The 25036-nt window shown below is 43.7% G+C and overlaps 1 protein-coding gene across 1 annotated transcript in view; it reads left to right on the top strand.

Annotated features, from left to right (window-relative positions):
* Nucleotides 1–25036, top strand: part of mrc1a (mannose receptor, C type 1a) — a 137661-nt gene that overhangs the window by 102331 nt on the left and 10294 nt on the right. Inside the window, exons 22-26 of the mRNA XM_039754266.1 lie at nt 2330–2502; nt 10568–10661; nt 13602–13834; nt 16145–16310; nt 23756–23908. Of these exons, the coding sequence (XP_039610200.1) occupies nt 2330–2502; nt 10568–10661; nt 13602–13834; nt 16145–16310; nt 23756–23908 (819 nt within the window). The remainder of the gene's footprint in view (nt 1–2329; nt 2503–10567; nt 10662–13601; nt 13835–16144; nt 16311–23755; nt 23909–25036) is intronic.

Genomic DNA, 25036 nt, shown 5'->3' with positions numbered 1-25036 from the left:
CAGCCCAAGCTTGGTGGGCGTTAGCAGCAGTGGCGTAGCGTGGGTGTCAGCCGCCCCCTTATTTAGGTATTTCAATTTAAAAGACTAAAATATACAGTAATTCTTTGCCGCCCCCACTACGCTACGCCATTGGTTAGCAGTAGTGAGTCAAGCTGAACAGATGAAAGAACTGGGATAACAAAAAGGTTCGTCTTTGCCAGGCTGAGTTTGAGATGCAGGCTGAGTTTGAGATGCTGCTCATTCACCCCAGGTTACAATTTCAGTAAGACGGAGATTCTAGATGATTCTGTGGGCTTAGTTTGTGTACTGTTGCTAGCCACGTTGCTATGCAAAACTACCAGAGTACTCAAGCTGTGATGTCACCATAGTTAAAGGTCAAGGGTCACACAATTCCTGGTCATCCAAGATTGTGAGTAGACACTTGAAACTTCTCAAGTGCTTGTTTTGGTCATTCACTCTTCTTGGTTTCCGAATATTTGCCCAAAAACACTTGGACTCTGTCTCTGGTTAGTGATTTGGCTGCAATGAAAGACAGGATTGACTGACAGCTTTGACCTTCGCTTGTTCTGTTTATGTTTCCACTCCGTATCGTTATTCCAGAGAAGGTAGTACGCTGGTAGCAACCCAGATGAAGAACCCCCAAAGACCCTCAGGTGAATTAGCGCCTTAGAGTTGACCGTACTTTTAGCAATGGACATGCAGTAGTTTAATGTTCACAGTATTGGATTTGTCTTGTGGAGACTCAATTGTTTCATCGAGTTATGCCCCCCTTGGTCATTTTTGGTGCGCAGAAACTTTGAGTTGGTGGGGTTTGGGACTCCCCTTTAATCATCCATCCATTCTCTTCCGCTTATCCGAGGTCGGGTCGCGGGGGCAGCAGCTTGAGCAGAGATGCCCAGACTTCCCTCTCCCCGGCCACTTCTTCTTGCTCTTCCAGGAGAATCCCAAGGCGTTCCCAGGCCAGCCGAGAGACATAGTCCCTCCAGCGTGTCCCGGGTCTTCCCCAGGGTCTCCTCCTGGTTAGACGTGCCCGGAACACCTCACCAGGGAGGCGTCCAGGAGGCATCCTGATCAGATGCCCGAGCCACCTCATCTGACTCCTCTCGAGCAGCTCTACTGTGAGCTTCTCACCCTATCTTTAAGGGAAAGCCCAGACACCCTGCGGAGGAAACTCATTTCAGCCGCTTGTATTCGCAATCTCGTTCTTTCGGTCACTACCCACAGCTCATAACCATAGGTGAGGGTAGGAGCGTAGATCGACTGGTAAATTGAGAGCTTTGCCTTACGGCTCAGCTCCTTTTTCACCATGACAGACCGATGCAGAGCCCTCATCACTGTGGACGCCGCACCGATCCACCTGTCGATCTCACGCTCCATTCTTCCCTCACTCGTGAACAAGACCCCAAGATACTTGAACTCCTCCACCTGGATGGGTTTGGGACTCTCCCTTAGTCCTTTCTATTTTAAAATGAACATGAGGACACAGTTGGAAACTTGTGAAGGTGAATTTCGCACAAACATTAGGAAAGTTTTCTTTTCACTACGAACCACAGACACTTGGAATACGAGACCAAGTAGTGTGGTAGACAGTGAGACTTCAGGGACCTTCAGAACTGGACTTGATGTTATTTTGGAGGAGTTAAGTGGGCAGGACTGGCGAGCCTTGTCAGGCTGAATGACTCATCTAGATTGCTCCAATTTTTGAAAAAAAATATACAGTGGAACCTCGGTTCACGAATGTCTCGGAACACGTACAAATCGGTTTACGAACAAAACATTCGCCAAACTTTTGCATCTGTTCACGACCACAGACTCGGTATACGAACAACCCACACACGCACATACGACACACACACACGCCCGCGCACGTGTGCGAGAAAGAGAGAGACGGCTGGACGCATAAGGCATGTTTTTAAAGAGACTGATTCGAGCATTGTTTTAACCTCGTTGCATTTAATGAAGAGTTTTTTCTATTGGATTTTAACCTCCACTTCACTTCTGTTTACAGCGATTGGTTCGTAGCGTGCATTGTTGCAATGTTACTTTTCTTGGTGGTTTGTTAAATTATGGATTTTTCAAATGTTCATTTTTTTCCCTGTGCTTAAAACTCATTAAAAAAGTGTTTTAGCGAGCGATTTGTGACTTTAAAACTGGCTTAAGTGTGTGAGTTTGTGTGTCTGTCCCGTGATGGACTGGCGCCCTGTCCAGGGTGTGTTTTTGGCTTGAACCCTCTGCTCACAAGGATGGTCTCTAGCACACCCTCCAACCCTGTTCAGGAATAAGCAGGTTATGAAATTGAAATTTTGACATTTTCTCATTCTTTTTTTAGCATTTCTTGCAGTTCAACTTGTGGGCCTTACTATAAACCTTTGGATTGGACTTAATGATATAAATCGGGAGATGAGATATCTGTGGACGGAAGGCAAAGGTGTGTTTTATACCAACTGGGCAAAAGGCTACCCGATTTCAGGTCCTGAGGGGCGCTACTTTTACAGCGACGAGGTAAGAGTGAGCAGCACGAGGGACGTTTTCATACGAATGTATCTCTCTATTAGGAAAAAAACAAATCTTGGGACGAGACGAGACTTTTGCTCCGGCGACGTGATCTTTTGAAGAGAGACACTTTCACGTCCCGCGAGACGGTCAAGTCACGTCATGCTTACAACCTTTAAAAGCAAGTCCCGGGAGACGGTGACTTTTGCAAGTCGCGCCCTACCATTTTCAATCAAGACCACAGTCGTCTAACCTCTGACTTGTTGGAATGCTTTGGTGCTCTCAGCTCTTAAAAATGTTATACGTTGAAGATGAGACGTCAATGACTAAGCGAAGAAGAAAGAGCAGCGTGTCGAAAAGAGACCCCAAAGAGTTGGAGAGAAAAGAAAGCAAAAATAAAAATTCTGAAAATAAGGAAAGTAATAATCAGACTAGACTTTGTGCCAAAAGATTTAACCACAACCGGGGCCGGAAAAAGACAAAGTAGAATGTCGTGAAGATTCAAAAATGTTAGAGCGATACACATTAGAGATAATGGAAGTAGGAAAATTCGAAAGTCTCAAAAAATGATAGTAAAGATCACATTAGCGCCAACAAATGGAAAATATTACTCGGTGAAATAACGAAACAGCGAAAAGAGATTGAATAGTATTTGAGGATGTCGGGGGGAGAAGAGAGACAAGGCAGTGAGACAAAAGAACAGCTGCTGTACAGGCTTTTAAACGTTCGAATCGCCGCACGAGATGCTGAGCACGCGGCACGGCAGCAGCTGATCAAGCAAAGAGGAGGTCAAAAAACAACTATTTGTTTCCCGTTGTTTCACCATTTAAGAGGGGGATTCAGAGGGGCGACCGCATCTCCTTGGGCTGGGTTCAGCCAGCCCCCATCATCTTCATGTGTGGGGACAAGGGTTGGTGAGCGAACCCTAATCCTAACCCTAACCTCCTAGTATTAAAAAAAAGTTCCTTCTCAAAAAATGTTGAAAGTTTGAAATCACTAAAATATTCACCTGTTTACTTTTATTGCTAAAATGCCGGCTTGTAAACCCGCAAATAAAGTCAATATTTCGTTTTGCAAAAAAAAAAAAAAAATGGTTGGCTAAATAAATCACTTTTCACTTCCAGCAAAATTTGTGCCACCCAAGAAGAAAGCCGTTTCCTCCATTTTGGAGCCTGATGGTAGAAAAGGCATTTGGGTGTAAAATTCACACTGAACTACCGTATATTCTCACGTATAATTCGGGTCTTGAAACCCGGAAAGTCGATTATAAAATCAGACCCCGACTTATACGCCCGTTCAAAAATATGACACTTCAATTTTTTTTTTTTCCATCTTCTTGCCTCCTCCAATCTCACACCAGTTTCTCAGACGCATCAAATTTTATTGCAGCAGCGCAGTCACCAATTTCTTTCGCTGTTTCAACAACTTTTAATTTAAAACTAACTTCATATTTTCTTCTGATTGAACGCTTCATCGTAAATAAAGGATGCTGTTACAATAAAAGGGTATGAGATGCAAAAGACACAAATCGGTGCAAACGTCGCTTCAGAATAGTTTGGGTCTGGGCGGTTCTAGACAGGCATATTTAAGGGGGCAGAAAGAAACGTGAAGGGGGCACATGGTGGCGACGGAGGCGGGAAAGGGGTGGTGTGGGTGTTCTGGATAACTGTTTTTGTCATGTAATTGGATTGCACTTTGTCAGGCCTCTACCCTAAGACCTGTCCAACTTGGGAGTCCCACCTGAAGGCTAAGCTCTGTGTACCTCTTAGGGTCACTGAGGCACGCAAACCCCTGACCACGATAAGGTGGCAATCCCTCAGGAGGAAAACTGAAAAATAAAACAACAAAAATAAAATAAAAATATTCTTCATCAGATTATCCATCCATCCATCCATTTTCTAACCCGCTGAATCCGAATATAGGGTCACAGGGGTCTGCTGAAGCCAATCCCAGCCAACACAGGGCACAAGGCAGGAACCAATCCCGGGCAGGGAGCCAACCCACCGCAGGACACACACACCCACAATTTAGAATCGCCAGTCCACCTAACCTGCATGCCTTTGGACTATGGGAGGAAACCGAGTACCCAGAGGAAACCCACGCAGACACGGGGAGAACATGCAAACTCCAGCGCAGGGAGGACCCGGGAAGTGAACCCGGGTCTCCTAACTGGGAGGCAGCAGCTACTTTTCAGAGACTGATGGGGATATGGTAGGCTCACCAGAGTCTGTATGGCCCAAAGTTGAGAGCACAACACTTTGACCCAGGTGTTTGCTCATTGTTCTCCTTTTCTTTGTTGGATGTGACTCATCCTCAGCAGGAGATGACACTCCCCAACAGTCATCCTCACGGATGTTTTTTAAGGAGTCCAGTGCTGCACTAACAACCTCAGAAGCACTGCACAGATCAACTGACTGAGACTGTAGAATAGCATTTGCTGGTTTCAAGACACCAAGCACCCACACTAGGAACTTTCCAATCTCAAAGAAGTGATGCCTCTTAATTTGGCATAGCAGGCCTGATGCCTCGGTGCACAGGTCAACTGCAGCATCATCATCCTCTGTCATCTCAGATAGGATACTAAGGATTTGTTCTTGATTGTCCACAGTGCACCTTGTCACCTCATAGTGGCTTGTCCATCTGATCTCAAGCAGCCTTTTTAGACAAGGTGCATCATGTTTATTGAGCACATAGTGGTGGTGAAAAAAGTTGTAGAGTGAACTAGATAGGCTAAAAATCTTTTGCACACGGCTCACTCTGCATGGCATGCACAACCACTAAGTGCAGTTGGTGGTTGTAGCAGTGGATGTATGGGACATATCTGTCAAGCCTCTTTTGGAGCAGAGCTTGTACACCACCTCTAACCCCATCATACACTGGCTCAGTATACTGTCAGCACTGTAGCCAGCATCAGAAAGGTGTAACAGGATCTCAGAGGTGATGTACTCTGCATCAAGTTGTTGCAAGTCAAGCAACCCAATAAGATGCTCCTCTGGCATGGAATTTCTGACAAACCGTATTATCACAGACACATTTTCCACATTGCACCTATCCCTGGTCCCATCACTTTTGAGGCAAAACCCTGCAGAATCAGCACTTTCATATTTTTTCCTGACCTCTCCAAGCACCATGTCAGCCAGTGTTTGGATAATTTCATTTTGGATATCCTTAGATGTGTATTTTGCATTTTTTGGGATACCCTTAGCAATGCTTGCTAGCTTCTCATCCTTCTCTAAGGTATATTCCATCAGTTTTAGAAAAATACCTGAAGCAATGTCATCATCATTACCGCTGCATCATGTCTCAAGGTTTCTGCAGTCCCACGGAGCCCCAACTCATTTACACAGAGAAACCTTATAGCACTACCAATAATGGTTTTTTCAAGTTGTGTTTTACCAACCAACATTGAATCCACAGTCCCCCTGTGGCCTCTCTGCTTTTATGCTCAGTCCAGATGGTTGAAGCATGCACATGGTTGTGGCTGGACACATGCCTCTGTAGCCCCTTGTCTCGATCAAGTGCTGCTTTCCAGTTGTTAAAACCAGTTAAGGTAAAACTACATCCCTCTCATTAACAGTGCTGCCATATTTCCGACAGGGAAACAGAAGCATCGTCCCACAACAGAGTACTCCAGCCATGGTCGTGTGTGGTACCAGGCAGGATTGAATGATCTTAATGTTGTACCACCAAATACACGTTTGGGGTAACTACCCAGTATTGGCTGGGATGGTGTATTGCCATTTAAGTCACTGGGTAGCTGAGCGGGTTGCTTTGGGGCAGCAATTGTTGGCAGAGGTACAGGAGAAGCAGTGCCACAGGAGTAGACATGCCAGCTGATGTCTCTGATGTACCAGCAGCAGCATCATTGCTTCTGCTATTGGTACAAGCAGGAGCAGCGCTACACTTTTTAAAAGCTTTGTAAAAAGGATGCATGTCACAGCATTAACTTTCCCTTTGTGAGCTGCTGGAAGCTGGGATGGAAAGTGAATAAGCTTTACTAAAATCTGTGATTACATCAGTATATGAAACAGAAAACTGTTGAGTGCGGAGTTGAAAGCTGGGACGGGGCTTTGTGTCGGGGTCTGACAGACAGACACATGTCCTCCAGTCGGCTCTATGCAGCAGACAGGCTCACAGTGGTGCTTGTGGGATCGAGAAACACTTCTCTACCAGACTGAAACTGTGAGAAGAACAATGGACTAGTCCCCATTGACTGTACAAATATAGATGTATTTTTAGTTGTTGCTTAATTATCTCACGAGTCGCTATGATTTTGACGACAGAGATTTGCTGCTTCCTCAAAGCCTCCCGCTGTTGACTGAGAAACCTGACACCGGTCATTTGCATACTAACAGTGATTGGATGTTTAGCTGGGGGAGGGTGAGTGGGGATCTCTGCAGAGTGCTGTGTGCGCACAGAGCACGGAGGGAAAGAGCGAATAAGAGGTTAAACCAGTCATCTCATTTGTGCCTTTTCCCGTGGATTTTTCAGCTACTTTAGTAAATCTTGTCCATATTCAGTTTGTGGGTAATCTATTATTTTCTATCTCAACTTCTAAAAGTTTGATTTAAGGGGCAGGACGTTTGTTTAGGGGGCATTGCCCCCTCTTGCCCCAGCGTACAGCCGGCCCTGGTTTGGGTATTAAATACCGTGTGGGCACAATAGAGAGAGGTGAGGAGGACATGCTGATACAGCGTGTCCATACCTGGGCCTACAAATTGAGGTTATTGGTAATTTAGACTTGCACTCGTTGTTAAAGATGATTGATTAAGGTAAACCACAACCTATAGTTGAAAAGTTAATTCTTTTAATAGGTATGTTGGAAGCTTTAAAGGGTGACATAATAAGTTTTGACTTCGTACAATTGGCTATATCTTTGCTGAGATATTCTTACCATAAATCCCAGATACACAACATCCTGGGAGGTTAGGGGTCCAAGCCTATAATGAACATTTGTTAAAGTTGGGACCTGGGCGTGCAACGATATTATTAAATAGCACAACCAGGATTACCAGATCACCCATAGACCAGAACATGCTCAATAAAGATTCGGCCCAGGCTGTGATCCACTCATGGCTGATGCAGGCAAAGAATAGGAACTCTATAATCGGGCTCTAACCCAAATGACTGTGTCCAAGATGTTTGGTATGGCCTTGCCCTTTCCCTAACCTTTAAAATTGTCATACCAGCCCTGATGTTACAATTGTGAAATTTGAACCCAGGACCTTTAGTAACTGAAGACAGAGCTGGACTATAAGCCATTAGTCAAACTACCCCGATCGCTATTCTAAACTTAAGGCCCATAAACAACATCCCTGATGTTAAAAGCCTGATGGGAGGCCCTGATGTTAATCAGTGTTTTTATAAGAATTTATTTATACCTAAGACAGCGTTTCTCAACCTTTAAGTATTTGTAACCCGAGTTTTCATAACAGTTTTAATTGCGCCCCCCCTAAGGTTTTTTTTTTGTAAGGAGCCCGCTAATACCAATTTGTTCTTTTTTTAATTAATGATATATCATAGATGCATATTTTATTATACCTACTTAACTTTTATCGACATTTATCTAACTATTTATTTTTCTAGTATCAAAATGTAGTTTAAGTTCATTTGTTTTGGTTCCAATAGATGGATTTTTCATATTTTCGATTCTTGTTTTCTTTTTTTCACATCTTTGTAACCCCTTTTGTTACTTCACACCCTAGGGGTCCCACCCCACAGTTTGAGAACCACTGACCTAACCCTACCCATCTTCCTAAACTTAAACATTATTAACCCTACTCATAATCCTAAATAACCCTAATGTTAATTAAATGTTAGGGGTCTAAAATGAACCGTATTATAACCCTAGTTTTGAAAAAAAAAAATCTTTTCTATAGCGCCTTACGTTGTAAGGTAATAAAATGGATGTTTTGCCACTATATGTCCCGATTCAGGATGGTGAGATAGCTTTTAATTAATGTATTTGAAGGTTTTAATAGATTTGAATAGTTTTAAAACTTATTTGTTGAACAGAGCTTTTAAGAACAATATTATTGATAAGAGCATTTTTATTCTCCAGATAAGGGACATTTTAGGGTATTATTTATTTATTTATTTATTTCATAGATTTAAAAGTGTAAAATATTTTTATTCAAGTGCTTATGACACTGAGATATAAAATAATTTTTATAATGAAACTAAGTGTGCCAGAGCATTCCAGTAATGGCCATATCCCTAACCCTACGCCTAACCCTATTCTAACCTTAAGGCCCATAAACAACAACAACCCTGATGTTAAAAGTTTAATGGGAGGCCCCGATGTTAATCAGTGCTTGATGATCGTATTCTTTTATACCCCTACCCCTCTCCTAAACGTAAAGTCATTAACCCTAGTCCTAATCTTTAAGTAACCCTAATATTAATTAATATTAGGAGTCCAAAATTAACACTTGATACCTTATCAAATTCAAAAAAAAAAAATTTTATATAGTGCCTTTCACCAATAATATGTAATAATATGGATGGCAGATGCTATAGATCCCGGTTTTAGGAGATTTTATATAGCTTTTATTTAATTTATTGAAAGGTTTTTTTATGGATCTGATTACTTTTAAACTTTTAATACAACAGATCTTTTAAAGAAAACACTTTTAGAAATTATAATGGGGGCTTATGATTCTCCTCATAAGGCATACTTTTAAGGCATTTATTTATTTGTTTATTCTATAGATTTTAAAATGGATTTTATATAACTACATGGACACTGAGATACAAAATAAATTTTATAGGGGAACTAAGTGTGCCCAGAGCGTGCCTTGATGACAATAGCTCTTCATTCTCTACTAACCCTATTAACCATTTAATTGTTATTTAAACTATTATTTTGTATTATATTTTTCTTAAAAAGACACACAAACTTTTTGAGCAATGTGGACTAAAGGGCCCCCTCAGCAGAAGAGGCCCTGACGTTTAAGCTCCATTCGTTTCAAAGGGGATCTCACACACGTGTTCTTCTTCCCGCTTTGAACCTTTCTGCCCGTTCATAAACTTTTCGTGGAGTCCTGCTGTTTTCACTTCCGTACTGAGCCCAATATTCTCAGATGAATTTCAGCAGGTTTCACTCCTTCTGGACAAAGAAATCTCACATGTTGTTCAACAATCCCACACCGTAATTTTCCAAATGCCGTTGCCCTCATATAAATGTAAAAAATTGGACAAATGAGGAAAGACCATTCAGTCCATCAGGTTCATGTCTTTAGTTCTCCCCATATTTTAAACCAAATCCTCCTTAAAGGTTGTTCAGGTTTCTACTTCAACTCCTTGTCTAGCAGTTCCTGATTCCAACAACGTCCTGGCTGCAGTCCTAACTCTACTTTCCCTTCACTTCCGCTGCTCTCCTCAAGCACGTTGATTCACCGTTAAGTTGAAAAGATTCTGCTGGATCTTCTGTATCAACACTTGGAGGACTTTGAAGACCCGGGTGAGGTCCCCTCGCACTCTCATCTGCAGGTTTAATGCTCTGAGTGTGTCACCGTGTGGCATGTCCTGAAGTCCCGTGATGCACCTTATTACTGTCTTCTGCACAGCTTCAAGTGCTGCTATGTCTTTCTGACCAGCTGTGCCCACAATACTCCAGGTATGGAGTGCATTACATGGTCTGAACATTACTCAATTAATGCCCAACAATGCAATGTGGCATTTTATTTGCCATTTTGATCACTTTGGCTTAGCTGATGAGAATGCTGTGTCAGCATAAACCCCTCAATCCTTTTCAGAGGTCTCTTCCTGTAGCTCAGTGTCTCCCATCTTGTATTTCTCGTTGGCGTTCCTGTTGCCCATGTCTAGCACTTTGCACATTTGTACACTAATCTCCATTTCCCTAAGTGTTTGCTCAAAGTGTTTGGGCCTTTTTGAACTGTTTGACTGCCTCTGTGGTATCTGCTGTCCCTATCATTTTAGTATCATCTGCAAAACTGTCACCCTCTTGAAGTTCACACTCCATTATTTTGTAGCTGAACAATGACATTTCATTTTATCAATGTCAGATCTTTTATTTCTTGTCGTTTTAAGCAATGCCATGTTTTCTTTCTAGGAATACGACTGCGTTGTAATAGCATCTGGGAACGGATACTGGAAGAACGATGACTGCTATTCACGGAGAGCTTTTATTTGTCAAAAGTATAAAGGTAATTGTGATCTTATATAAACACATTAAAATGTCGTTTTACTAACTTCAACATGTTAAAAAAAAGGTGTCTTTCTGATTGACCTCCGTGAGGGTTCTTCACACATTAGCATGAAAAAGCAGGGTCAGAGGCAGCAGCACAGCCCCTTGTCACACTCCACGTAGTGAGGACAATCATTGTGACAAGTGACAATGACATTTGACATGTGCTCGAATGACGTGTAGGCACTAAACTTTTATCCATCCATCCATTATCCAACCCGCTATATCCTAATACAGGGTCACGAGGGTCTGCTGAATCCTCCCAGCCAACACAGGGCACAAGCCAGGAAACAAACCCTGGGAATGGCCCAGCCCACCACAGGGCAACGTGTTCCTTATTCTTGTAATCCATCCATCCGTCCATTCATCTTCTAAACTTGCACGTCCTAAGCACAGTAAAACAGTGACTTCCACATAAAACGGCGACTTTCACGTTACAAGATGCTTTTGACATGAAAATACACTTGCAGTGGATTCAAATGTTCATGTTCTTTACACAAAGAACGATAGACACTTGGAATAAGCGACCAAGTAGTGTGGTAGACAGTAAGACGTTAGGGACCTTCAAAACTCGACTTGATGTTTTCTTGGAGGAAACAAGTGGACAGGACTGGCGAGCGTTGTTGGGCTGAATGGCCTGTTCTCATCCAGATTGTTCTAATGTTCAAAGAATCTTCAGACCCCTTCACTTTCTGCACACTTTGTTGTGTTGAACATTTCACTTTCATCTGATAAATGTCTGCCCGTCAGTGTCCACTCAATAGCCCACCATGACAAAGTGACAATGTGTTATTGTTTTTTAGAAAGGTTTGCAAATGTTTTCCAAATCAAAACCTGAACTCCCTCCTTCATAGACGTGTCCCTTTTTGCTGTGGTGTCTCCTTGAGATGTTTCTAGAGCTTGACTGGAGTCCACCTGTGACAAACTAAATTGACTTGACGTCGTTTAAAGTGGCACATGTGTACCTGCAGTATGGAAGGTCCCACAATTCACACTGCATGTAGTCCAACACAGTGGGATCAAACCATTTCTAAAGCTCAGTGTCCTCAAGAATTGTGAAATGGAAGACATTTTGAACCGTCTGCACTCTTCCTAGAATGGGCCGTCTGGCCATACTGAGTAACCAGGCAATAAAGGCTTTGGTCAGGGAGGGCATTGAGAACCCAATGGACACTTCAGAAGAGTCCCCTGCTGGGAGGGGAGAACCTTTTAGAAGGACAGCCATCTCAGCAGCACTCCATCAGTCAGACATTTATGGCAGATTGTCTGGTGAGAAGCCACTCATGAGCCCACTTGCCCACTTTTTGTTTCGACTTCTGATTTTTATCTTGTGGTTTGACAGTTCTGACAGTGACAGGCGCCGTTTATCTACTTATCTCTCTTCACCTTGCCCTCATGGTCTGCCGGTGATGGTGCAGGTCCTGCTCCATGCTCCTTCTTCCAATTTTTGGGAGCCTCTTGAACCCAACACCATCGGTAAAGTAACCAGATGAGCTGTGCAATGAGGACAAATCACACAGAGTAAGGGGATGGTGTAAAAAGTGTAAAAAGTGTTTGGTGCTTTTATTAAAAAAAGAATCAAAACAAAACCAAAAACAGGGTCAACGGTGCAGCACATCAAACACATCGATCAATAAATAATCCATAAACACAAGTGGATAATGGGGAATAAAAACACAATAAATATATCATTGGAAAATACAGTCGCTGGCTCCTTCAGATCTCAGCCAACCTCCTTCTTCGTGTCCCCAGCTCACCCATAACTGACACAATCAGCTGAGACTCAGCAGCTGCGAACGTCATCCCCCGACCCCGCCATCTTTGTTGCCTCCTCACAGTGCAGTCGGACCGTCCAAGGTGGGCACTCCTCCCGTCATCCTTCACGCACCCGCAGTCGTACCTCAGATCCCTGGGGGGGTCATCAGCCATGCTCAGCCCACTCCACTCCATTGTTCAATGGGGCCAACCAGTCCCTAGAATGTCACAGCCTATGCTCCCCTGCCTGTGCTGCCTTTCTCCTCTAGGTGGCCGGATTGTCCTCATCGAGACCTCCCTCCAGCTCCCTTTTCACCTCTCAACCTTTTCGTTCCATTTCACACTCGCTCTTCTCCTTTTGTATGTGGGGACGTGGCACAGGTGTGATGCTATGATTAGCAGCTAGATAGATATGAAAGGCACTATATAATAGATAGATATGAAAGGCACTATATAATAGATAGATAGATAGATATGAAAGGCACTATATAATAAATATATAGATAATAGATGTGAAAGGCACTATATAATGGATAGATAGATAGATACTTTATTAATCTCAAGGTGAAACGCCCACACGGCATCACACCCAGGACCACGCCGCCCCTCTTTAAGCCTCAAGTGTGGCGAATATTTATTTTAAAACGGTCCATCGGTTTAGAGCCATAAACCCGCTATATCACACCGCCATCTCATTATATCTTGGCAGTTCACCTGCTAATGTCCGGCATGTTGTCCATTCAGTATGTTAGCGTGTTAAATGTTGAGGCCCGTTCAGAGAATTTCCATATTTTCCCCAATGTAATGTATGCTGACCTTGACATATTTTTTATTGATGTGTTTGTTGTCTTTGTGCTTTTTTCAGACATCTTCATGCACAAATTACTGTGTTGCAGCTTTCATTTCGAATGGATACATTTGCCATTTTGGCCTGTCAATTTACACTCAGTAACCCATAATGACAAGCTGAGGTCAAAGGAAATTTTGGGTCTCAACTGTACAACGTGCTGGGGACACACTGGGAGCCTTCTGTCAGTCCGTAATTTCGGTCAACGTCACCGAGCAACGCGTCTTTGAATTGGCCGTTGATGTCAATAACTGAAACAGTAAACTGTAAAATGTGTCTTTTTGTTTTTATTTGCAGATGTGAATTTACCTAATCCGCCAACAACATCTGCACCCAAAGGATTCATCAAATTTGGATCCAGCTCATATAAAATAATAACTCAAAAAATGAAATGGGACGAAGCTCGGAGGCAGTGTAAAGCAGAAGATGCTGATCTGGCTAGCATCCTCGATCCACTGGTCACAAATTTTCTTCTGCTTTACGCGGACAAGTACAAGGAGCCATTATGGATTGGCCTCAACAGTAACATGGTACGTGGCTATTACCAACTCAACTATTACATCGCTTCTAATCTTTGGAAGCCTGTTTAGAAAAGTTGGGAAGCTAGTCAACTCCTCTCCAAATGTGCCTGATTTTCCAAATGAATGTGTAGATCAGTGAAATCACAAATCACTCTCTACATCGCAGCCCTCATGATTAAACTGACAGCCGCCAACCTGTAGCTGTTCTTTAACAGTCTGTTTTATGCTCCATTGTTGTTTTGAACGATTATTTTTCACTTCACATTTGGATTACAACTTGTTAAGTGTGAGCTCTCCGTATGCTCCATGATCTTTGTGTGCGGAGCCACAGGAGGCGGGGCCATTCTGACATCACCACTTTTGAGTCCACCCCCTGGATATTAAAGCCCAGAGACAAGGAAGCTCGAGCAGCGTTTTCATCGACATCGACTTATAGAAGAAGTGACTTTGACCAGAAAAATGCCAAACTTGTCCTATAATCTTCTTCTTCTTCTTTCGGCTGCTCCCTTAAGGGGTTGCCACAGCGGATCATCTTCTTCCATATCTTTCTGTCCTCGTCATCTTGTTCTGTCACCCCCATCACCTGCATGTCCTCTCTCACCACATCCATAAACTTTCTCTCAGGCCTTCCTCTTCTCCTCTTACCTGGTGGCTCTATCTTTAGCATCCTTCTCCCAACATACCCAGCGTCTCTCCAAACCAACACAATCTCACCTCTCTGACTTTGTCTCCCAACCATCCAACCTGAGCTGACCCTCTAATGTCCTCATTTCTAATCCTGTCCTTCCTTGTCACACCTAATGCTAATCTTCACCTCTTTAACTCTGCCACCTCCAGTTCTGTCTCCTGTGCCACCGTCTCCAGCCCATATAACACAGCTGGTCTCACTACCGTCCTGTAGACCTTCCCTGTCACTCTTGCTGATACCCGTCTGTCACCAATCACTCCTGACACTCTTCTCCACCCACTCCACTCTGCCTGCACTCTCTTCTTCTCCTCTCTTCCACAATCCTACAATCTCTGTACTGTTGATCCCAAGTATTTAAACTCCTCCACCTTCACCAACTCTACTCCCTCATCCTCACCATTCCACTGACCTCCCTCTCATTCACACACATGTATTCTGTCTTGGTGGTCCTACTGACCTTCATTCCTCTCCTCTCATATCACCACCTTTCCAGGGTCTCCTTAACCTGCTCACTAATCTCACTACAGATCACAATGTCATCAGCAGACATCACAGTCCACGGGGACTCCTGTCTAATCTCGTCTGTCAGCCTGTCCATCAGCATTGCAAATAAGAAAGGGCTCAGAGCCAATCCCTGATGTAATCCCACCTCCGTCACTCCTACCGCAGACCTCACACTTGTCACACTCCCCTCGTTCATATCCTGTACTACTTTTACATACTTCTCTGCCACTCCCGACTTCCTCATACAATACCACAACTCCTCTCAGTCACCCTGTCATTTGCTTTCTTCAGGTCCACAAAGACACAATGCAACTCCTTCTGACCTTCTCTAAACTTCTCCATCAACATCCTCAGAGCAAACATCTCGTCTGTGGTGCTCTTTCTTTGCATGAAACCATCCTGCTGCTCACTAATCCTCACCTCACTTCTTAGCCGAGATTCCACTACTCTTTCCCATAAATTCATGCTGTGGCTCATCAGTTTTATCCCCCTGTAGTTACTGCAGTCCTGCACATCCCCCTTATTCTTAAATATCGGCCCACCAGTCCACTTCTTCTCCACTCCTCAGGCATCCTCTCACTTTCCATTAAAAACTCCATCTCTCCTAAACACCTCCATGATTCCACAGGTATGTCATCTGGACCAACGGCCTTTCCATTTTTATTGTTGTCCGAATGTTGATTTGGCAAAATTTAACACCGGATGCCCTTCCTGACGTAACCGTCCCCATTTATCCGGGCTTGGGACCGGCACGAAGAAACACACTGGTTTGTGCATGCCCTGTGGCTGGGTTACCAGACTTGTCCTTTAATAATAAATTAAATCAAACCTTTGCTGATCCAGCCTTTGTTTTCGCTCAGTCTGCTAGTTGATCATCACACAGCACGCGTGAGTGACGTCATGGTACAGAGTTCAACATCTTGTAGACTGCGCCTGGCGTTACCTGCCAAATGAAATCCAAATCCCGAGTTCTGCACTCATCCACACTTAAAAAATGAGGCCGATAGTAAAGAACGGGCATTTTGTTTCAAAATGAGGTGCTGCGCAGTACAAGAAGCGATGTGTTGTAGGCGACTGCTTATCGATGCAAATAGCTGACATTTTGGTTTTTCTTTTTGCCTTTTCAGACTGGTGGTTTTTTCAAATGGATAGACAACTGGAGAATGCACTTTTCAAACTGGGCCCCAGATGAGCCCAACAACAACCTTGCCTGTGTGTACATGGACGTGACTGGAGGCTGGAAAACTGCCACGTGCAACAACACTTACTTTTCAGTGTGCAAACAGACCAAAGGTAACCGTATCTGTCTAGAGCCACAGCGTGCAAATCTCGTTGTCCATGCTGTGATGTTTTTAATAAAACGCAGAACGTGAATGTGCCGCACTCCTCACCTGGCCTTGGCAACGTCTCCCACCTGTTCATCTTCGGCTTGCCCGCCTTATGCAGTAATACACCGAGGATAGATAGAGAGGTGAGCACAAGCAGGAAGCTCTCAGAGGGTCTCTTTTAGCCCTCTCATTTTAAGGTTCACCCAACTGGTTGTGACCGGTTCACTCTGTTAATCTTCCCCATGTGGTGACTGCACATGGCTCTGAGGAGTATGAAGTGCGGTCCATTCTGGTGGTCCTGTAATACCCGGTGCATTGGATGGGCTCTGGCCCTGTGAATTGTTCCAGGGTCTGGTTTGGTATCCTTCACGCACCATATATCTTCTCTCAGTTCCACGTGAAATTTTCTTTGAAACCAGATGGACGTGTTCAGAATCCCGCTGTCGACTGGGGGGGGTTATGTTGTGAATGAGTTCTTTTATCATTTCTCTATCTCAATTTTCAAGGTTGTACACTTCTTTGGGGTGTTTCTGGAGCTTTAGAATTTGAACACCAGACATGCCACTGCATTGTGAACCATCTGAAGTGGCTTTGTAACACATGCTGGTAGCCCACATGTAAAATGACCAACATCTGGATCAGGTGTTATGGTGCCAACTCGATCAGATTTGGTTGGATCCTGCAGAAGTTATGAGAATATTAGAACAATCTGGATGAACACAGGCCACTCAGCCCAACAAAGCTCGCCAGCCCTCTCCACTTATTTCTTCCAAAAAAACATCCAATTGAGTTTTGAAAGTCACTAAAGTCTTACTGTCTACCACACTACTTGGTCGCTTATTCCAATTGTCTATTGTTCTTTGTGTAAAGAAAACGTTCCTGATGCTTGTGTGAAATTTTCCCCTAACAAGTTTCCAACTGTGTCCCCGTGTTCTTGATGAACTCATTTTAAAGTCACCGTCTCGATCTACTGGACTGATTCACTTCATCTTTTTAAACACTTCACTCAGGTCTCCTCTTCATCTCCTGTAAAGGCTCAGCTCTTTTAATCTTTCCTCATAACTCGTCCCCTGTAGCCCTGAATCAGCCTAGTTGCTCTTCTCTGGACCTTCTCTTGTGCTGTTATGTCTTTATGGAGTCTAAAACTTCACCCAGGACTCCAGATGAGGCCTATATAAAGCCTGAGCAGAACCTCCTGTGACGTGTACTCCACACATCAAGGCGCTATATAACCTGACATTCTGTTAGCCTTCTTAATAGCTTCTCAACACTGTCGGAAAGTCGATAGCTTAGAGTCCACTATGACTCCTAAATCCTTCTCATAAGGTGGACTCTCGATCTTCCAACCCCCATTGTGTATTCAAACCTCACCTTTTTACTTCCTATGTGTAATTCTTTACATTTACTGACATTACATTTCATCTGCCACAAATCTGCCCAAGCCTGTCTGCTGTCCAAGTCCCTCTGTGATGATATAACAGATTCCAAATTATCTGCTAATCCACCTATCTTGGTATCATCTGCAAACTTAACCAACTTGTTCCTTATATTCCTATATAAATCATTTATATTTATTAAAAATAGCAGCAGCCCCAGCACTGACCCCTGCTGGTCACCACTCTTAACATCGGCCAGTTCTGATGAGGTTCCTCACACCATCACCCTCTGCTTCCTGTGTACAGAGTAGATACTGCAAGATGAAGAGGCTGTTGTAATGTGGGTCAGTGAAGGACATCTGCTCATCAGTCACCACCTCAAGGATGGGTACTGACTTGACAGGTGTTAATTATATAGGTGGATGAGCTGGGATAACAAGGAAGTCTGTCTCTGCCAGGTTACACTGGAGATGGTGTTCCTTTACCCAGGTTATAATTTCAGTGAGAAATAGAAAGATTCTCGCTGAGACCATGTAGTCCTCTCGAGGCAATGACAGGTATAGCCACATATTGTTGGCAAAGCACTAATATGAGAAACCATGAGACTAGATGATGGGTAGAAGTGTGAAGATGGTGAGGACCCAACACTAGTCCTTGAGGCATCACCATTCTTGTTTATTGCACTCTTGACATCTCTCCTTGTGTAGGCACATGGCTGGATCTGCTCAGGAGGTAGAATTCAGACAATCTGACTGCAGTCTCAGTGATGCTAAGGCCAGAGATGTCGGTTAAGATGATCTGATGGCTGACCTTGTTAAAGACAGAGAAGAGAGATCCGGAAGGATGAGGACAGATGACATTTTGGTAGCTCTAGCCAGCCCTAATAAGTCAAAAACAAAGAGTTGAGCCGTCTTGGAGGAATGGCCCTTCTGGAAGCCTGAATGATTAGGATCAAACTGTTTGTACTATAAGAGGAAGGGCAAGACTTGGTTAGAGACAGCAGGTTCCAGTGTTTTGGATCTAAAGGAGAGGGACATCATCACTAGCGCCATGGTTTTTCGCTCCATGAACATTATGGGTTATTGTTATTACATCTGCAGATACACGTATTTTGCATCAAGTTCACCTCAGTTGAAATAAATTTCTACCCAAAAATAAAATCTTGTCAGGCTTGGGTCACAAAGTAACCCAGGAGAGTACAGGAGGATTTCCAAGGAGTAGAACTGAATTGAACCATCGGGTTTTGGGACCAAAACAATTGGGCCACATCTGTCGCTTTTACTTTTGTGAATAACTCCCAAGTCAAGCATCTGTCCGACTTCACCTCATAATACATTTCTCCTCACCTCAGGACACGGGAATCCTCCAGGTCCGGAAAAGGGGAACATATTGAGGATCCATCTTAGCAACACCCCACTTCTGATACCATGTGTCAGGCTTGGGTCACAAAGTTGCACAGGAGAGATCAGGAGGATTTCCAAGGAGTAGAAACTTTATTGCTGTCCAGGCAGATACAAACACAAGTCTCTTTCAGAGGCTATCCAGCCAGACAAGGAAGAGCTGTCAAACTAGACGCATTGGCCTCGACTCCTGGTCAAAAGAACCCAAAGTCTACAAGAAAGTACAGTGGCTCGGAAGCAGCAACCAGAGCAGAGGGAATCTGGGGCAAGGGAGATAGAAGAGTGAGACCTCAGGATCGCCACGGCTCGGTCTTTTAAATGTTTGAAGCCCCAGTAAGCCTGCAGCTGATCCTGCAAAGAGGAACTGTAAGAGCGTGTTTGTCTCCCATTGAAAAACTGTTTAAGAGGGGGTTTCTGAAGGACGGCTGCGTCCCCCTGCAGCAGAAGCGATCACAATATATTTTATCTTTTACTTACCCTGTGCTGTTTGTAGTGATGGCTGAGAAAAATGTTCAATCTCACGTTATTATGGAGAACGGAGATCGCAGAGTTTCTCACACAGCAGGTGACAATTGAGGTCAGCAGGGACAAACGATGAACAACAGCAAACAATCTGAAAGGGTCCATTAAAAATGTCACATAATCTACCTGGCATTCAGCTGGTTGTAGACCCAATACAGTATGTCCAAAACCCATGTATTTTTTGGCTAAGACATTGTTTAATAAATAACCAAAAACAGTTTTAAACAGTAAGCAAACAGACATCAGTGTTGCCTGTCCGAGTCCCATTTACCCCTCAAGGTCCTCGATTGTCCAAACTTGTGAAGGTAAATTTGTTTTGAATTCCTGTGACAAGTGCTGTTAGGGGAGGGCAGTGTCCTCGTTATACAATCCTCGGATAGTGGCCTCAATTTCATGTCTTCACCGCGCCCCTGAAACACACACACAAAATGAGCCAAATCAATGCGAAAATAAAAGCAAATGCAAGCCCTTGTGACAGCTGGAGGTCACAGGCCTGCAAAGTTCAATCACTTGAAAATTGTTTTCAACATTTCAGCTGCTTCTTATGTTGTTTGGGGCACTGAATTCAAAAATAACATCCATTTTTTTCCCCATCATGTAAGGGTTACCCACAAATGGCAAGTAAAAAATCTACAAAAAAATGATCCAATCACAGGTAAGAATTTATTCAGACTTCATTTACATGACTTATTCCTTTCAAGTTTTATGAATAGTCTCCGTTGTAAATTAGACAAACATCCAAAATAGAATCAGTAAAAATTGAAAAATAGTATAAAACCGTATTAAAAAACTCAAAGGCGTTTTCGCTGTCCTTCAGAACTTCTCCTTTTATGTTTTTCTGTCCACAGTTTCTGACTGGCAGCCCCCAGCAGTAGTCAGCAATCAGGCTAACATTTGTTCGTACCTCCTTGCCATTTCTTTGACATCCTGATGGATCCGCTCGCCTTGCTCTTCGCTCACCGCACCCAAGTTTCCTCGTTACATTTTGGGTCATTTTCATCAAGAGAATCTGAGAAAAGAAAGTATAATTACTTATAAAGTTACAACTAAGTACCATACGGAATTTGAAAATGAACTAAATATGGGACAGGGGACAAAATGATCACATAGGGGACATATATATATATAAGTGACGCCCGGCAACCCTACAGTAGAGTGAAAATTAAGAAGGTCCTTATCAGCTTAGACTTCATCTTCTTGGCTCTGTTCATCTTCCCTCGTTCAGTTACAAGAAAAACCCCTCCATTGTAATTACTTCCAATTTTTATGCCATTTTTCCTGTTCGTGCCGTTACAGCTATGGAGCCCTCTTAGAGACATGCAGGAAGTGGACTGTCCTTTTCTTTACTGTTTCACATTTTATTATCTCCACAGCATTTTAAAAGGAAATCAAATGTCAACATGCAGAATATGTAAGTTGGTGAGGCCTAAGTAATCCGTCCATTGATTATCCAACCCGCTATATCCTAACTACAGGGTCATGAGGGTCTGCTGGAGCCAATCCCAGCCAACACAGGGCGCAAGGCAGGAAGGAATCAAACCCCGGGCAGGGTGCCAGCCCACCGCAGGGCACAGCCTAAGTAAAGTTTGGTTAAATTTATTTAAATCCACTCACTGACTTGCAAAGATGAGTGTCTCATGGCCTTTTTTCCCCCGTTTCCTCTTTCATGAACTGTGCACATGTGGCAGCAGTCTAACTGAATTAATGGTCAGAGGTTTTGGGTGCTTGCTAGCTACATTTGCTGCGTCTCCATCATCAATTTTTGTTTCCTCATCACTTGACACAGAGATCTGGGGCCTCATGTATAAACTCCCATCATCATTGTCCTCTTCATTTGAGTTGTCTGTTCTCCGCCGGTTTTGCACGGCGGCACCCAGCGTCAAAGCAATGGTACTGAAATCCGACAACTCCTTCATTATTGTAATTAACAGCCAGGTATTCCAAATACCATAACTTCACTTGCATTGAATTTCTTTGTTGGTCGTTGACCCGTTGTTCATAAACACGTCCACTGGACTTGCTCGTCAGCAAACTACACTCCTTGTAGAACTGTTGTACTTAGCAACGTCTCACTACAGACAGGACTAAGAAAATCTCAGTGTAGAGCAGATAAAACTTTAACTTCATTTAAATAATCTATATTCTTCACTGCTGCTCCTCTTTAAACGCATCAAGTGGAGTCAGATGAGGTGGCTCGGGCATCTGATCAAGATGCCTCCTGGTGTCATGAGCGCCTCCCGGGTGAGGTGTTCTGGGCACATCAAACAAGCCTAGGGAGGAGGCCCATCAAGTGAAACTCATGTTTAATAACGACTCAGGACACACTGGAGGAGACTATGTCTCCTGGCTGGCCTGGGAAGAGCCTTGAAGATTCTTCCTCTGCCCACCCGGAAGATCTATACTCAGCAAAAAGATGAAGTTTATGATGTTCCTTTAATGACAAAATTTTCAGGACTGTGTATTTCAACAATAATGTTTTCAAAATCCAAATAACTTTACAGATCTTCATTGTAAAGGTTTAAACAATGTTTTCCATGCATGTTCAATTAACCCTAATCAATGAATTAACATGCACCTGTGGAATTTATGTAGCGTTTGGAAGACCTTAACAGCTTACAGAAAGTAGCCATTTAAGGTCACAGTTCTAAACATTTCTTTCACTATCTTCAGGACACTAAAGAGACTGTGAAAAAAACACCCAAAGAAAGATGCAGAATCTCTCACTCAACATCTCAGGGAGTCCCTGCTCATCTCCATATGCGTGAAGTCAAGTTGCATTAACAAAACAACTCGGGACCTGCTGCAGGGAGGCATGAGGACTGCTGATGTGGCCATGTCCCATCAATGCATCTGAGAGGGTAAAGGCCTAAGACACAATGCTGCTACAGGGAGACAGGAAGGACAGCTGATCATCCTCGCTCACTGGATAGCGGAAGAGCCCGGATCTCAATCCCATTGAGCTCCCAATCGTCTACTGGGACCTGTTGGATTAGTAAGCCTCTCGAGGGGTGAATGAGGGCTAGGCCATTCCCCCAGAAATGTCCAGGAACTTGCAGGTGCCTTGGTGGAAGAGTGGGGTAACATCTCAACTGGAAGGATCCAGTCAAGTGGTGACTGATGTTATTTACTATTTGAAACAAATCTGGTCCAGTCCATGAGGAGGAGATGCACTGCAGTACTTCAAGCAGCTGGTGGCCACACCTCTCTAATGCCCAGTACTGACTGATCCGTACTTTGGATTTGGGTCATCTGCCTCCAGGGCTTCCTTCATTCAGGGACACATTGTGAAACATTTTGAAATCCAGTTTATGTCTTATGGTGTTGACTCTTTTAGTGTTCATACAAATATTTACAATTTTCAACGGTTAAGTTTACTGAAAGTAAAAGTAACAGTTGAAAGTCAGAGGATTCGTTTGCCTTTTTTTGCTGAGTATACAAGAAGTGGCGGGAGAGGACACAGCAAGTCTGGGCATCTCTGCTCAAGCTGCGTTGACCCGTTGTTCACAAACACATGACCCCTCAGCAAACTACACACCAGCCACCTCGGAGAAGCGGAAGAGGATGGATGGATGGATGAAACCAAAGAAAATACAAATTTAAATAGAAAATTCAAATATAAACCCGACCTCGGAGAAGCGAAGCAAAAAAATACAAATTTAAATAGCAAATATAAAATGAAGCAAAACGCACAAAAATGGTAACGTTTCCATGAATGGTGGGGGTCTCGGAGACCCCCAACTACTTTGTGCTACTGTAGCACTTATTTGCACTAAGCTAGTGAGAAGCGGATTTTGGCACATTTTTCAAGACAAACAAAATGAAAAGTCAGACAATTTCATGGCCGTTGTATTACCTTGAAAGGGAAAGAATTTGAAAATCTGCAACTGGGGGTCTTGGAGACCCCCCTCATAAATGGATAAGTGTTAAAATCATTGGCTCGGAGGTTAGGGATCTGCACTGGCAATCGGAAGGTTGCTGGTTCGAATCCCGTAAATGCCAATAAGGACTCTGCTCTGTTGGGCCCTTAATCTGCAAGTGCTGAGTGCTTTGAGTCGTGAGAAAAGCGCTATATAAATGCAATGAATTATTTAATTTGTTTTTTCCAAATCCAGAAATTGCTCCAACTGAACCAGCACAACTTCCCGGAAAATGTCCAGATCCAAAGAAGAAGAAAGTGTGGGTTCCCTTCCGTGGTCATTGCTATTTATTTCAGTCCTCCTCTATAGAGAACTGGGCCCATGCGTCGGTGGAGTGCTTACGTAGCGGTAGGACCTTTTCCTCTTTTCTTTGCATTCTTTTAGATTTTATGTTTGAAGGATGTGAACGGAACTCATAAAGAGGACTGAAGAAGTGTTGGGATACCAGGGGGAAAAACTCAAAACTCCTGACAGTCTTAACCTTTTTGGACTGGAATGGGGCTTAACGTCTTTAGGTGCCATTGGTGTTATCTGAGAGGCACTTAAAGACTCCTGTCATCCATCACAGGTCCTGGGTGGACAGAATGTAGGTTTGTATGGAGGTGACGTGAAACACGACTGGCGTGACCTGTTTGCTCCTTGCAGTGGATTCAGAAAGTCTTCAGAGCCCTTCACTATCTGCACAATTTATTGTGTTGTCGACGTCACTTTAAACTGATAGATATGACTGTTTTGCCCATCAGTCTACTCTCCAACACTCGAAATGACAAATTGAGAACGTGTTTTCAGAAAGCTTTGCAAATGTATTAAAAACTGAAATCTCTCCCTTACAGTATCTAAGCATTGAGACCCACCATTCAGCACATGGAAGAAGACCCAGTGGTAGCAATTCCAACTCCATGTCTTCTTGATAAGCTTTGCACACCTGGTTTAGGAAGTTGATCTCATTCTTCCTGGTCGATCCTAAATTGGATGGGAAGTGTCCGTGAACTGCCATCTTCATGTCTCTCCCCACACCTTCTATGGGGGTCTACGGACTTTGGCTGGGCCACTCATGGACACTCAGAGGGTTGTCAACAAGCCACTCCAGCATTGTCTTAGCCATAAGTTTCCATCCTCGCGATCCACAAGTACTTCCAGGCTCCCACCATCTTCCCTAAGCGTCCCCGATGGCACCCACGGTACCCAGCAAGGGTGTGTTGCCAAACTCCATGTCCCATGATGCCCTGCAGGAATCTGGGGCACTGCTGAAGTCCAGGGATGCTGCCATGTAGCGTCTTTGGGGAGGCAGTGTCCTAAAAAAGTTGCCCCATCTCAGGGACGTCCCGGCCATCCATCACTGGTGGAATTCTTTCAGACTCACTTTATGACCCTGTGAGCTGGCCAAGCACAGAGCCAGAACAAATGACAAATATTTGGGACACCCGTCGGGTAATCCTTTTTAGTTCCCTGATATTTCTCTAGAAACTTAAACAA

The sequence above is a fragment of the Polypterus senegalus genome, chromosome 5 (assembly GCF_016835505.1).
Source record: "Polypterus senegalus isolate Bchr_013 chromosome 5, ASM1683550v1, whole genome shotgun sequence".
NCBI lineage: Eukaryota > Metazoa > Chordata > Cladistia > Polypteriformes > Polypteridae > Polypterus > Polypterus senegalus.
This window is presented reverse-complemented; position numbering and strand designations above follow the sequence as displayed.